General features: G+C 36.6%; 1 protein-coding gene across 3 annotated transcripts; it reads right to left on the reverse strand.

The window, feature by feature from the left end:
* Positions 1–9,409: 9,409 nt before the first annotated feature.
* On the reverse strand, positions 9,410–14,945 carry LOC129281255 (uncharacterized). Of its 3 annotated transcripts, none has more exons than XM_054917196.2 (4): positions 14,541–14,932; positions 13,942–14,043; positions 12,257–12,447; positions 9,410–11,675 (listed from the first exon to the last, which is right to left on the reverse strand). In XM_054917196.2, the coding sequence occupies exons 2-4, from the start codon at positions 14,038–14,040 to the stop codon at positions 10,991–10,993; spliced, it is 975 nt and encodes a 324-aa protein (XP_054773171.2). In that variant the 5' UTR covers positions 14,041–14,043; positions 14,541–14,932; the 3' UTR covers positions 9,410–10,990. The 3 variants fall into 3 exon arrangements, with proteins under 3 accessions (XP_054773171.2, XP_063969230.1, XP_063969229.1); XM_064113160.1 differs by having other exon boundaries at positions 9,567–11,675; positions 14,664–14,945; XM_064113159.1 differs by lacking the exon at positions 14,541–14,932 and having other exon boundaries at positions 9,567–11,675; positions 13,942–14,241.
* Positions 14,946–17,022: the final 2,077 nt, after the last annotated feature.

The raw sequence follows: 17,022 nt of genomic DNA on the forward strand, positions 1-17,022 counted from the left end.
GGTCTATCGTGTGGCAGTATCCTGACATCGAGGCACAGACTGGAACCTCAAAAAAAATGAAAAGTTCTGTCGCGATACCTCTCCTAATTCTTTCAAAATTCATAACAAAATGGCCGATCGAGACTGGGGTAGAAGGAGAGAACTTTTCGTTTTTTTGAGGTTCCAGTCTGTGCCTCGATGTCAGGATACTGCCACACGATAGACCTTCATCCATATAATCGTGGTAAGTGCATAATTTCTGTTTTCACAATTTTATTTCCAAGTTATTGTGACCACAATCTACCCTAGTCCCGTGAGTATGAGTAAATGCACGGTGAGCTCCTGGGCTCTCACCCGCAAAGCGGGCGGGAGCTCCCTGGGTTAGGTGACAACTAACTTTGATTTTAACATGTTTAAAGACTTTCTCATAACTTACAGTAATTGTTTACTGCAACTACATTCTTTTACCTCTAAGTAGTTTATCTTCAAACATTGACGCAGACATCTACATTGCAATGGTAAGATAAGCGATAGATACACTTCTCCATGGCATGGGCACTGCTCTACAACCTCTGCGTATTATACATTGGATAAACACTGGCTTACCTTAAGAATCCCATATCATGTGATATAATGTAGCCTATCGTGTGTGTGATGCCTCGATCTAACAACACTACAATTAGTTTCCATGCACTCAATATCGATTATGAGTATGACATTGGATTGTAAAGTTACTCCTAAAAGTAAACTTAACCTGTGTCTGTGAATGTGAGCCCCAAATTCAACCATTCAAAGAACAAGGACAGATTATCAATATCATTTTAAAAATAAATTATCAATTTCATTTCAAAAAATAAAAAATAAGAATAAAATGGATCTCTGAATAACACCCCTGGTGTACAGTGCCCCCACTGGAGCTGGCACTGCTATTTTAGAGTGCGAACCTTTTAATAGTGTGAGTGGAACTGCAACATCAACAGGTAATGCATTACATCCGGCGATTTAGCTCCTGTGTAATTCGAGTTACTGTACCACAGATTCCTGATAACCCTATTCGACATGTGTGCGTACGGATCGCATGCACCGCTACCGGTGCCTCTTGACTTGTGTTGCAGGTCCATTCATTCATTCATTGATGTACATGCAATATATTCTTGGAATGTGAGTCATACTTACTCCTTCGCATTCTGAAGCAGGCGAGTCGCTTAAAATGTCACATATCACCGGGGGGAATCCAGTGCCCCTACCTCCCATCAATGAAAACCCAAAGCCGCCTGACAGGGCCCGCTGGAGGTGCAGAATTTTCGGGGTAACCCCTCCGCTGCCTCCTCCTCCTCCGTCCATCGCGAAATAGCCTCAGGATGATAATTCGCTGGTGCACTCAGAGATCGCCCTTATCGTCTGTGTCATCCGTAAAGGAAATGCGGTGCAGCGAAATCATAGCTAGTGTTTACATTTTGAGCTCGATTGTTGTTTGTTTTGTTCTTTTCTAGGTTTCTTTTTTTCAGATCAGATTTGATATTGATAGAATATAAGATGATTAATGAGAAACGACCCAGGCCTACAATAGAAGACGGATAAACGTAATAGCTATAATAAACATGACAAAAAGCATGCCAAAAGGGCATATTTTGATATCATGAAAGATATTTTTTAAGGGCACAAAAATGCCCAAGGTCAGAGAAGGAACACTGAGGCCAATCCATACTTCAAAAAGGCCATGGCCTCGGACGGCTTTCGTTAAAAAATCGATCATTGCATATAAGCCCTCAAGTTCAATTAAGGGCCACATACATTTATTTTAAATTGGGGTAGGGGAGGGGCTAACTCAATTGACCTGCAAACAAATCCCAATCGAGGATCAACTCCCAGAAGTAGCCAAGTTTAAAAACATAAGTACCCACTACCAAAATTTTCAATGGTTCAACTGGAGTTGCAGATGAAAGTAGCTATAGTTTAAGTGGGACGGTGGGGGAGGGGTCTTTGCATGCATCCGACCCCCCCCCCCCCCCCCATTTTTGCTATGTTTTTGTAAAATGTATTTTTATACTTTCATCCTCAGTCCAACACTATCTGAGGCCAGGGTCCCGTAACAGAAAGCTTAGCAATGATCGTAAAACATTTTTCTACGATTGATTCCATTGGCTACAATGTACAATCAATGGTAGGAATCAAGAGTACGATTAATCGCTAACCTTTGTGTTACGGGACCCTGGTCTTTTCTGATAAAGTGACAATCCCGCAAACAGACAGCGAGACAGACAGACAGACAAAGAGACTTAATGAAAATGTGTTTTTATCGTTTCATATTGTGCCCAACGTCTTTTATTTGGTAATTGTGTTATAAGTTATTATTAACGTGGGCATGGGTGGCGGGAGCAAAGGATTACCCTTCACTCTAAAATAATAAAACGTCAAAGCAACATTTGTTAGGTTGGATGAGAGAAAACCTTTTCCAGATGTTATATATCCAACCTTGTGTAAAGCTGAATCCAATATTTTAAGTGTTGGGTCAAACCATAAAATGCAACATTGAGAAAAAGGTTGTCACTCCCTCCAACCTTTCAAATGTTGATTCAACAATTACTTTTTGAGTGTTTGTTCAAGGGAGGGGGCATCTATTGCTGTCCCCCCCCCAAAAAAAAAAAAAAAAACCAGAAGATAATCATCTGCTCCACCGTAGTAGTTCTTTGATGAAAAACGTTACACTGAAATTGTAACATTTTGTCCACATATTTGATAGATTACTACATATATGTATTAATCTATCAAATATGTGGACAAAATGTTATAGTTTCAGTTTTATGTTTTTCAACAAAGAACTACGAGAAATGTTAAAGTTGAACCAGGGAATATAGGCCTTCGTTCCCGGGGGCCTTCCCTGGTTGAGCGAAGACAAGATAGGCATGCACCTTCTCATTAAAGTCACACAACCGTTTCTGTGAGAGGATTGGGCAATATCTTAAGAACAATCCCTGTTGATGTGTTCATTATTTTGCCGAAAAAAAATAAAAATGGGCGTGGCATTTTCATCGCAGTATTTCTTGTCGTTCACTCGAGCTCGGATTTCGTTCAGCATGATTGCTCAACGGGTCAACTACGACTTACGGGTATATTCTGGAGTAGCGCCATCTTTCGGTCGAAATTGTGAATACTATATAAAAATTAGCTCATAATGAATCTGATGTACTATTCAGAGCATGGAGTCCATGTTCAAATCGACGTAAATAATGACGGTTATGACCGGGTCCGCAAAAGAAGAACCAAATCACTTTATATAGGTTATACAATGAGTACTGGTGTGTAGATTGGGGGGGGGGGCGGGGGCTTGGGTACCCAAGATAAACAAATCATATATAATTACGAATCGAATGTATACAAAGAAGACCAACAAAATACGGCTGATATAGCCCATATTATGTAGCAGCAACTTGTTGCGGCTGGTCTTCCAACATTGTAGGACATAAATGCTGACGTTATTTGATTTTGATTTATTTATTTGTCTTCTACATAACAATATAATTTAACATAAAGATAACAAATAAATTTTGACAATAAATCAGACATTATCACTGAACATAAAATCAGTTGCAGAAGATGGATTGCCATTGTAAGCAGAAATGTTTGAAAATATGACAAATAAGGCCAGGGTCCTGTTGCATAATGTTACTATTACACTCTAAAAGCTGAAATGTTAGATCAACATTTTGAAAGGCTGAATGAATGACAACCTTTTCTAAATGTTGCACTTACTACGTTTACTTGTAATGCGACCCAACACTTAAAAATGTTGGATTTGGCTTTATGCAACGTTGGATATAACGATTTTGGAAAAGGTTATGGTCACTCATAATGTTGATTTAACATTTTGATTTTTAGACTATAGGGTATGGTATCTTTAACATCCAATGGTAACTACCATGGTAACAATGCTTAACAATCAAGTATTTCAAGGAAACTGTACTGTTTCCAGAAGAGGACTACGATTGGATTGCCGAGTTACCAATTACATTTTTATCATGTTTATTGCAATTTTCAAGCAAATGCAGGTAAAGGCTATGTGCACCAAATTGTTTGCGTTAGGTTACTTCGATCCAAAGAATCAAAAGTATTTTATAATGACTTTATGTGGTCATCATTGTAAAGGGGAAGTATTACTAATCAGATATATAACTTCACTTTTCAAAATAGTGATCAGAGATTGCAGAAATCAGCTCTCAAAAATGATTTATTTTCATGCCATATTTCTGCCTTCCACCGGTCCTCTTGCGAGCTCCAGCTGAGTGACGTCACACAATGAGCAGTGAGCAGCTGAGCTGACAGCAGCCCATTGGAGACGATATTTCCAATCAGCGTTTTTTGCTCTTAGAATTGTTTATTCCTCTTAAGATTGGTGTTGTTATATAGATAAAAGTTTGAATTTACTGAACAGTGAAAAAAAGTGCACATTTAACGTATTTTGGTAACCGATATTTAGCTTAGAATTTTTTTTTTTCAAGAAATATATGTGAATAAACAAAGCATATTTTCACGTAGAAATCACACTTGCGTCACATTAATATTATAATCAATATAAAGCATAGACATTCTTCTTTATGACTGAACAAAAATTATGAAATTTCATTAAGTAGCAAAGTCAGGAACCACAAAAAAAACACGGCAATATCCATCGCGAAATGACTGAAATTGCAGTTGAATTGCCGAAGCATTATTAGGAAACAGCGGCGAGCGGACTTTCTTTCATATATCTTAAAAATGCCTTCCCATTCGGGCGATGGTCTGTGGCCAAATGCGTTGGCCATTGTTTTGTCATGTGCGAGGACCCTGGCTCGAAACTCGGATTTTTTTTTTCTGGGTATTTTTTTTTTATTCCTTCCCCGTCCCTACCCATCTTTTTTTTCTCTTTTTATTTTCTTGTGAAATTCTATTCAGACCTGTATTTATCAAATCTTGCTTCTTAATTGCTGCTTTTGATTTTCAAGTTCTTGATTAGATTATTTCTACTCTTATTTGGGATGGGAGGGGTAGAGTTAAAAGTCAAGTCCACATCAACTAAAAATTATTTGAATAGAGTAATTTCCCTTGTTGTTTTTACTCAAAACAGTCATATACACAAAACAATGATATGCAAATTAGAGTTGTCACTCACATCACATTCGTTTCTATTTTTTGTGGCATTTTGTTTTTTATTCTTTGCAGATTTGACGATAGTAAACTCTTCATCTGATCACAATAGGTTATATTTACGGAACTGTTAAAATAGTAATTATATAAATTTGAATCAAAGTTTTTATGAAATTTCCTGCAATATCTTGTTATTTTTCTTTAAATTCAAATGAATTTTTGATTGCGTGGACTTCTCCTTTACTCTTAATGTAGGGAATGCATAGCAAAATTTATCCAGAAACAAAATTGTCTTAGAATATGCAAATCAGTAATTGGACACATGTTCACTTTTCTTTCATCCAGGCCACTTCCTCACATCCACCAGGCTTTCAGTCTTATAACAAAAATGATGAACCATCACACAACATTCACAGTGCTTCACAATAAATATTTCACTTCTGTTCATACATGCAATAAATATTGTGGAAAACAAATAAAAGGCGTACCCATATTCAAATACCGTTTGAAAGGACAAATATATTATACCTTTCGAGAAAAATCAGCACGTTAAATATCTGATAACAAAACATAATTATGGGGCACTGCAAGAAACTTATGTTCAATTGCAAATCAAGCGTAAGTCTTAAATTCAAATTCAAGCGTAATAAGGTCGAGTTGCAATCGCAATTCAACTACATGTTTAATCAAAGGACTTACCCTTGATTTGGGACGTGTGATTGAGTATAACATTTCTCGCAAAATGCCCTAGTAACATTAAAATTGTTGTTTCGTTTAAATTGTGTGTTATTATTTTTGACAAGCTGTATTCCTGTCCAAGTCAAATTTCTTAGTTCTCTCCAAAACTGTGCTCAAAGTTGTTTCCAAGATTGATAAAGAAAAATTTTCTTTTGTATCATTATCAGTCCACAACTTGCAAACCGTAGGTCCTGGAAAGAGTGAAGAAAAAAATGGCTATACCCAAATCATAGTAAAAGGACATGATGGAATCTCCCAGATTGAGGTAGCAAGCAGAGACCAGAAGTCACCAGAGTCAGCAAGTGTGCAGATCTGTGTGTAGAAGAGAGAAAAAAAGAAATAGTTTAAATAATCAAATCAAAGTATGAATTTAATTATCGTGATGATTGATGACGTGCGGTGGCATGTAATTCCCGGTCAACAACAAATGATAGTAGCCCAGAAGGAAAAACCAGTAAGACCAGTAATTTTTTTTACTGGTTTCCAGTAGATTTTTACTGGTTTCCAGTATATTTTTACTGGGCCAGTTGATTTTTAACTGGACCAGTAAAAATCAACTGGAAACCAGTTCCAACAACTGCATTTCAGTTGAAGCAATTAGTAATACCAGTTAAATTGTTTTTCATCAAACTGATGCTACTGGTCCAATTAATGGTTTCCAGTAGATTTTTACTGGTTTCCAGCATATGTTTACTGGACCAGTTGATTTTTAACTGGACCAGTAAAAATCAACTGGAGACCAGTTCAAACAAAGTATTAATACCAGTTAAATTGTTTTTCATCAAACTGGTGTTGTACTGGTCCAATAAATAATGACTTTATTTCAAGTCAGATCATATGACGAATTATGGAAAATGAATCTTGTAATTCAGAGAAAGTTATTACCGTTATTATTTATCATTCTTATCATCTTTCTTTTTATAATTATCATAATTATTATGATTATTATGATCATTGTTGTTATCATTCTTATTACTGTTATCATTGTTATTGATATTGTAATTATTATTATTAATATCATCATAATTATCAAGTATTAACATTATCATTAAAATAATTATTTCCTTTTTTAAAAGATTAAGATCAAAGCAAGATATATTCCTCTGATAGAGTCAACTGTTCTAAAGTAATTCATTGTTTGAAATTGAACTGGTCAAGACCAGTAATACCAGTAATTCTGATGATGCTGATCACGTGGTTTACCTCATTTGCATATTTCCTGTTTTTAAACGAAACATCAGGATTTAAAATGGTATATCCTTGCATTGGCACTCATTGTTGTTTAAAAACTTTCTAAATAAGTGTGTGAACTAATTCACAATGAAAATGTGTAATTTCATACATCACATTTAAAATAACAGCAGAAAGATTAATTTACTAACCATCTTTTCCATCACATTTCACTGACCATGGTATATAACAAACCAAATGCATGCAATAAATTGATCCAGTAAGACCAGTACGAGGAACAGTTCGACCAGCTCGAGGACCAGTCAGACCAGTAGAGAATACCAGTAAAGACCAGCTGAAATTGGATACCAGTATGACGACCAGTGAGACCAGTATGAAATTCCAGTAATTCAAGACCAATTTAATTTTTAACTGGACCAGTAAAATTTTAACTGGACCAGTATGACCAGTTAGACCAGTACACCGATGTTCCAATTTCCAGAGTTACCAGTTAAAATTATACTGGTCTAACTGGTCCAGTGGAACTGGTTTTTCCTTCTGGGAGGTTTAGACACCTGAAAAGTTCCACTCAGAACACTGGTGTTCTACCTCAAGTGATGTTTGTGTAGGCCCCACTCCACTTCACTACCGCTACACTACCGTACATGTACGCCACACCTACCCGGGTAGGTGTGTAGCGTAGTGTAGGCTGTAGCAGTACTCCAGTAGTGAAGTGGAGACTACACGAACATCACTTGAGGTACGGTGCTCTCTGAGTCTCTGTGTCATTACAAAGATTGCATTTATCTTCATTGTTGAAGGCATTACGCATACATATATGCAGCAACACTCTAATCAGAAAGAAACACCAGACTCTAATTTTGGCCCACCCAAGGGTTCATTACATGCCGCCGCGCACAGAAAATTCAAGCCATAGAAGTCGTGGACCCAAGAAGTGAGATCCCAGCACGCGCGACCCACTAGTTAGAAATCCACTGCCAAACGCGGTTCGTGGTTAGTATACTAATACTAACCTCGCAATACGTACTAGTAGTATACTAATACTAACCTCGCAATACGTGTGAGTGAATTTGGCCAGGAATCAGGGTAATATCACTGCTGAAAATTTGTCTGGCTTCATGACATCGGCATCATGGTGATATAATTCTGTGTATAATAAAAACTTAAACATTCCTCTGAAACAGCAGATTTTCAGCCATGGTCCATACCACTCAGTGCTCCTAAATAATTTAATCGCCTGCCTGAGTCCTGACCAGTTTTAGAAATCTGAAGAAAAAATCTGCTGGAATTGTGCCACTCACACGTATTAAGTATACTAACCTCGCACCACGAACCGCGTTTGGCAGTGGATTTCTAACTAGTGGGTCGCGCGTGCTTAGCCTGGAGGCGTCTGGGATCTCACTTCTTGGGTCCACAACACACGACTTCTATGGCTTGATTTTTCTGTGCGTGGCGGCATGTAATGAACCCTTGGGTGGAATTGTGCAAAAACATTATTTCTAAAATAAAAACTTTTTAATTTTAATAGTAGTTATGCCAAAATGCATGATTCTAAACTTATATCAGATCTGTATCAGTCATCTGACCTGAATGCATCGTCAGAACAAGTACAGTTTCCAAACATGCTTACCTTGACTTTTGACTGGATCAAACAGCGTAGCCTGCAACATGCATCGGGAGCAAGTGAATGGGACCGTGCAGCTTGGAGTTTTTCAATAGTTAGTAGAGCAACACAACGAAGACTGTCGAGTGGACAAAATCGATCTTTCCAGTTCACAATTCAATAAAAAACGGGCAAAATAACACAGTTCTGGTTCCCTTATAGTCTGAAGTTGTCGAATACAGAATTCGGATGTCACATTACATGAAGAAAACGGTAAATTCGGAAGATATTGAAGAGGTCAGTAAGGTGATTCAGTGTATTATGCACAGAGGGATGATGAGCTCGATGATTGTGTGACGTCATTATTCTCGACTGTTTTCACTGCGTGAACTGTCGGTCTGGGGGCGGCTGGGGGGCTTAGAATGGTCTCTAATAATTTCATTTCTTGCATTTCCACGACATCAATAAGACTTTTTAGTGACACATTTCTGTATAAAAAGACAAGACCTTTCCATTCATATATAATTTGTCTATAATCATCACTTTCGTGAATTTTCTTTGGATGTATACTTTAATCAAGTTTCCAAACATTTTATGTATTTTGCCCGATCTAATAGGCCTAAGATCTTTTTTCTCTCCCTCTCTCTCTCTTTCCCTCTCGCTCATCCCCTCAGTCCTTCACTATATTTAACACACGCGTTTACACACACACCCACGTATTCTCACGCACACACACCCGATAAAAATAATTGGGCAACACCACTATTATCTATTCAATAATAATCTGTTGGCGTTGTGTGCTACTCGCTGTTTAATAATTCTTTGTCATCACTGGAAAAATCTTAGCTAAACGTTTATATGAGGATAAAATCCAACTCATCCTCTTATTTTCTTTCACTTCCTGGAAAAAAAAACATAGGGACGGTTTTTTCCTGCCCTGCGTCAGTGGCACTGCCCCTTCCTTTTTAATACATTTCTGCATTTTTTTTCATAACGAATAAATAAAATAATAGACGTTACATTAATTATTCAACACGATACATTAACAACTCGATGAGCTTTACAAGTTCCTAGTATAGGCCTGCTATACTATGAAAGGTCTCAGTGAATGGAGGAATTAAGATCATACACATCAATTATACATTGTATTACGTAATCCAATGTCAGGTTGTTCCTTAACCAGTTCTAAACGGTTTATTTCCAATTCGTCTAATGCCAATTCGTCCAATTGCCAACTCATCTCCTACCACTTGGTCTACCATCAGTTCGTTTACTCACCACATGGTCTACTTTCATTTAGTCTAATGCCATTCCATGTAATAACAAGTTGGTCCAATAGCCATTTAGTCCATATACCATTTGGTGGTCTAATTAGACTTAATGTAAGTGTTAATTGTGCAAAATGAATGAAAACAAAATGGGAATTAGACCAACTGGTTATTAGACAAAATGGTAATAGACGAAATGGTGATTAGACGAAGTGATGATTGGACCAAATGGTTATTGGACCAAATGGTTGTTAGACGAAATGTTGATGGACGGAATGGCATTAGACTAAATGAAGGTAGACCATGTGGTGAGTGGACGAGTTGGCAGTAGACGAATTGGCAATTTACCGTCCTAAACTACGACTACCTCACAACTTTAAGGTGTAGTCTTGTAAATTACTATACTTCAATGGTGCTTAATTTCCTGTTAATCTTTACAGTATTCATACCACAATATTTGCGAAGAAATGAAATGATTCAGTGTGCTATCATGGCATACATGATTTCCAATAGAGATCAACATATTATTTCCGATTGAATGGCTCAATGCAATGTGGTCATTTCGAATAAAGCAAGGAAAAATGAAATGATTTAGTTTTTTTCCGGTGATGATTTTGGTCAGTTTTACATTTATTTTGTTCACTTAAAGGTGGAATTTCAGGAAATAAATGGGACATATTGGGCTCGTGTATAAGCAAAACCATCCCATGTTTAACTCAATTTAGCCAAGAGATGGACTTTGGTCGTTCTCATATCACGGGCCTACCATATTATAGTACGCCCGTATTTTGAAGTTGGGTCTGATCTATAATAGTTGTGGATTAATTATACATGTAGATAGCCAGTTGTGACATAAATCTCGAACAGTACATGTTTGCATCTGCCCAATCTATTATAAATCCCGGCAATAAGTGAGATATAATTGACATTGTAGGCTTTACATTATTTTTCAGCACAACGTTAGACCATGGTCTACCTTAAATCCGACTTCAGAATACTGGCCCACATTATATCAATTATGTCTTGATATAGTATAGGGAAGAATTCACTGTCTGACTTCAATTCCCCTAAAATCAAACAAAGTCAATCAACTGATTTTATATCTCGCCATTTCCTTGTAATATGGCATCGTCTCGTCAACACACTTCATCACATCCGAAGAAGCTTCGAGATAAGTCTCAGACTGCTTCTGGTTTTCCCTTCTTTCAAAACATGAGCTAAAGATGGCTTTTGAGTGCGTTCGATAAATAAAATCACCCGGTCTGGCATTTGCTAAAGGAATAAAGCATCTCCACTTCGAGATCGCATCAGCGCTCGCATCCCAGCTCAGTGATTTCGCGCCTCTGAATGGCATATTCGTTGCGTCAGTAAACTTCGATAGTAACGATAACGGATCGGATAAAATGTCGTCTGCGTCCACGACGATGGGATTTGGGTCGTAATTTTCCTTGATGTGTCTCCATAAATCGTACTGGCACTTGTAGGAATACCCTTGCATCATGTACGGGACGTCGGACGTCATGTCGAACGCGGTTTCGTCGAAGATTTGTCCCGAATTTGTCGATTTATCGTCGCTGGTGAGCTGGGCGATGATGAGTCGGCGCCAAGCCGGGAGTACCTTCTTCGGATTCCGGATGAGGAAGGTGTGTCGATACCCGGATGTCTTTGAAGGTAGAAGGTCAAGGAAGTTTGTGATACCGTACGCCATGTCTTTGACGAAGACTGATTTATCATCGGGTATGGTGTCCAGTTGTCTCTTCACGCTGTCACGCCTGAATGAGTATTCAAAATTCAAATACAAATGAAATCATTAGGTGATCATTCATGACGATAATTATAACACGAAAGATAATTTCAAATAAATAAATAATGATAATAAAAATAACAAAATTGGAATGGATGGTCATGGGCATAATGGGTTCTGACACATCGATCGCTCTCCAGTCTTAAAGACCCCACCCGAAGCGAAACGTGAAATTTACATATTCTTTCACTTTGGGGGAACTAATTTGATTTGTTTTCATGAATAAATGTAAGTAGACTCATGCCTTGTAAATACTTCGTCACACTTTTCAACTTGTTTGATATTAAGTTATGCAGTGGCCTAATGAGCCAAAAGTGTTGAGGGGCTAGATATGGCGTATCGGGTAAAATACATTAAAAAAAAGCTGCCATGCAGCAAGCGAACTTGAGCGAGCAAAAATGTCAACATTTTTATTTAAAAAAAAATCAAATTTCGTGATTGATTTTGAAATGATATTCAGAAAATAATATAATATTTCGCCCTTCTCTACTTTCTTTTCACCCTCCCCCCCATCTGTACGCCAGTAAAGTTATGATTGTTTATACTTACACAATGAGAGTTTCGTCTACAGTTGGCAAATCAAATATGTGTTGAAGAGAAGTCCCTTGAGCGTGATACCGTTTCTGCCTCATGAATTCTCCAGAGTCGAAGTCATCGGCAGAACGAGGGAGATTACTCCCAGTTCTCTGTATATATTGAAAGTCTTGAAAGAAGGCAATAGTATATGGCTCAAACCATATCTACAAAAGAGAAAGGAGAAAAAAGAGAAGGGGCTAGTCTGCAGGCACAGGCCCTGATTGAAACTTTGATCAACAAGTGTGTCTCCACGCAAAGACTAGCACAAACAAAACTTGAGCGAGAGGGCCTTCAGTATACACAAGGCATGAGTAGGCTGCAATTCAGACCCTTTACTCGAGTGAAGGGTTTGCACAGCAGACTAAGAAGGGGCCGAGAAAGAGGTAAAGACGGTAAAATGTTTGTTTCTTTTTCTTGAAATGTAATAGGCTTAAATGTTTACAAAGTTGCCATTTTGACGATGTATTTCGATACCTAGCCTATATTTGGTTCAATCACTGTCAAAAATCAACTGTTTTTTATAGGTGGACTTGACCTTTTATCGTTAAAGGAGAATGAAACCCTTGAAACCAGCTGAATCAATATCAAAGAGAAAAATCAAAGAAACATATTGTTGAAAGTTTGAGGAAGATTGAATGAATGATAAGAAAGTTATGAGCATTTGAATATTGAGATCACTAGTGCCATGTAGATCCTCCCATCGGCAATGCGACCAAGATCTGTGATGTCACACACGTACAACTCCCTCATTACTTTAGTACTTATTTCACTTATATTCTCACTTTTATAGAGTCTATCACAAGGTGAGGTGTTCTTAATTATGAGATGACAATTAAGTACAGAGGTTTCACAACATTATATCATTGATGAATTATTTGTCATATGATTAGAATGAGCAAAAAGAGATGTTTTGGGGTATATTTTCAGTGTCCAAATGGGAGAGTTGTACGTGTGTGACATCACAGATCTTGGTCGCATTGCCAATAGGAGGATCTCCATAGCATTAGTGATCTCGACATTCAAATGCTCATAACTCTTTTATTGCTAGTCCTATTTTACTCAAACTTTTGTTGATCTTATTCTTTGATTTTTCTGCTTTCACAAAAGCTAACTTGCTCCAAGAGTTTCATTCTCCTTTAAGAGGCCTACTTAATCTCATCTTATTTAAAATATGAAAATTTACCCGATGGCTAAATACGAATAAAATAATATGATAAAATTAAATTACATTGGGGAGTTTGACAGAAAGAACCAACAATGTTGAATTTCCGTTTCGTCTATACACACTTAAAATGTTGGGCAACATACTGTCCACTGTGTTGGGTATAATGTAAAAATATATACATGTATATTTATATTTTCTGGCCAATTATTATCCATTTGAGCATTATTAGTTTTTATTACCCAATATGGGCAGATTTTAATCAATCGTTGTGTGGACAGTACGTTGCCCATGCAGAGTTGGATAAAAGTTTGACATTTTCCCCCAACTATTTTAAGAGTGTACGCCCGATCACTATACAGTAAATACAGGAACTTGAATTTACATTATAATCAATTAATTCAAATTAAATATATATATAATTCAAATAATGCATATAATCAACATTTTTTATCTTTTGAAAAGGTCTATTTGATTGCATGAATGTATGCCAAACCTGGGTATTTTCGATGAAACTAAAGCATTTGGTGAGAACAGTTGAGGCAGATCGAGGCACACACCACAAGATAACACGGAAGGGTTTTGTATCAGCCATATTCTGAAAATTAATGAACAAATGAATGAATAAATGAAAGAATGGATACACGAGTGAGTGAATTAACAAACAGCGCAACGTATTTGGTATCAACCCGGATTCTATCACCATATTTATTTGTTATTTTCGCAAAAATTTTGAAATATGATTAGGCATAGTTATTTTAAATTGTTTGTAGTAGTAGCATTGGATTTATTCAGTTAAAAAAACATTATAACGAAATGATACAACGAAGAATATAAAAAAGATGAATAAACTCATAATTATACACATAATTCATAGAATATCCAACTTTATAGTCTCAAGTATCACTAAAAAAGTGGGAAATTTTCAACCGATAATCGGTTACTAAGTAGCTGAATTTATCAAAATCTTTGGTATGGTAATCACCAAAATAATGTCTGGCCAATTTATGAGAAACACTCGTTTTTATCACAAATTACCCTTTTTTCGGGAAGGGATGTATCATTTCATTTATTATAAACAATTCAAATACTTACCTGCCTGCCTGCCTGCTGATCCAGTGTGCTTGCCTTGTCGATGGCTATATTCCTATATAAAACAGTTGAATGTTCACTCTGAAAGTATATATTGCAGGAGTAGTGTGTATTGAAATAAATGGCCCATTCGATAAATGTGTCCAGGATGTTTATTGCGGGTCGTGTGATCTAGAGGTTAGAGCATTGGACTCATGATCGTGAGGTTGTGAGTTCGAATCTGCCATTGCCTCCACTTTGATAAAAGGACCAGAGAGTAAATTCTGACGGTCGTCAGTCACTATGCCTGATTATCTTAAAATATTTCCTATATGAAATTGGTTATACCAGCTTGGCGTTGCACCAGCAGAAAGTTGTCCTTCCGTGTTCTTATACGGGAGTTACCATAACAGAAACAGGATCCAACTAGATGAACAGGTCGCCTAACATCATGGTTCTGCTCGTAAGACCTTGAACATCTTGACCTTTTTTATGTTAAACAAATGTTCCAAATGTAAACACTGCTTAGTTAAAGGTCAAGTCCACCCCAGAAAAATGTTGATTTGAATCAATAGAGAAGAATCAGACAAGCTTAAAGCTTAAATTTCATCAAAATCAGATGTAAAATAAGAAAGTTATGACATTTCAAAGTTTCGCTTATTTTTCACAAAATAGTTACATGCATAATTTAGTCCCGTGAAAATGAAAGAATCGATGATGTCACTCACTCACTATTTCTTTTGTTTTTTATTGTTTTAATTATACAATATTTCACTTTTTACAGATTTGACAATAAGGACCAACTTGACTGAACCATAAAATGTTAAACAATGGTAATTCCACATGATGCAGGTAGAAATAAAACTTTGTTTCACAGGATAAGAAGGAGAAAATTAGAATATTTCCTATTTCATATAATAAAATACAAAAGAAATAGTGAGTGAGCGATGTCATCAGTTCCCTCATTTGCATACCAACCGGGATGTGAATATAACTGTTATGTAAAATTAAGCGAAATTTTAAAATGTCATAACTTCCTTATTCTACATCCGATTTTGATGAAATTTTCAGGGTTATGCTTGTTGTATTTTTCTCTTTTTATTAAAAACAACATTTTGTTGGAGTGGACTTGTCCTTTAATGACAATAATCGTCTATGTGTTACATAATAAAATGAATAATTACGTAATGAGATATAACGGAAGAAGCAATCTTCTTCACTCTGATGAGTGTGGTTTGATTTGGCGTGGTTATATTTATACCTCAGTCACATTTGCTCTACGGTGGCCGTATACGGCGAGTCGGAAACAGCCGTTTTGACATTTTATTGTATCAGCTAGTTGGTTTGAATAAAAATGAATAAAACGACTGTTTTCGACTCGCCGTACGGCCGCCGTAGAGCAAATGTGACTGAGGTATTACCGTATAAAAATAAAAATACAGAAAATGAACCATAAAACATAATACTTAAAACGAGTATGGATCACTCGATTCTGAACCACTGGTGCAAGGGCTCTGTTCTTCCTGTATGTCCAATAAGAACCCCTTGCCCCTTTTCACCAGAAATTGAGGGCGACAAACATGATGGGAGAACATTTCGAAAAAGTCGCAATCGAGCTAAAATTTGAATACGAAAAGCTAATTTTGTTTTAAATTTTGACAATATATTAATGAAACGATACGATATTGCACCATTTTCATTTACCCCTTTTGGGGGATTTGGAACCTTCTATTTTATTATTTTCTGGGGCGATGGCCCCAAAGACCCCCCTTCTAAACGCCAGAGCCATCACGCTTTGATAAATGCCGTTTTTATCTTAAATCCTGCCTGTTTCCCCTATGACATCTGCTTTCCTTTTCACCAAGGCTAATCCTATCCTTTTTCCTTTTCTGAATGGAAATAACATATTAAAATTAAATATTGTCCAACGTTGCAGGGAAATACACAAATCGATCATTCCGTTGACTATTTAATGTCAGCGGTGTATTCAATTAATTGAATATATCAAATAATGAATCAATTAACAATAGAAATATGTAATTAGAAGGGGGATCAATCAATCTAGTACCAGTGAATAGATGAATAAATTAATGAATTATCAAAGTTACCAACTATACTGTACATGTATAAAAATTACTCTTTCAACTTGATTACCCATCGTTTATTTTTCACTAAAACAAAATTCATTCAATGTTACTTGTTGTCGGCGGTGAAGTGGACCAATAAATCAACCATTCATTCAATCAATCAGTCATCACGTAATGTAACAATCAATAATTCATTCATCTTCCACCAATCACCATATTGATAAACCAATCAATCAATCAATCAATCAATCAATCAATCAATCAATCAATCAATCAATCATTCATTCATTCATTATTTTATTCAATTAATCAATCAACCAAACAATCAATCATTCATTCATTAATTTATTCAATCAATCAATCAATTGATCAATGAGTAAATGGGTGAAAGTACCAAGTAATCAGTTCATCGATCAATC

The sequence above is a fragment of the Lytechinus pictus genome, chromosome 18, assembly GCF_037042905.1.
Source record: "Lytechinus pictus isolate F3 Inbred chromosome 18, Lp3.0, whole genome shotgun sequence".
NCBI classification, from domain to species: Eukaryota; Metazoa; Echinodermata; class Echinoidea; order Temnopleuroida; family Toxopneustidae; genus Lytechinus; species Lytechinus pictus.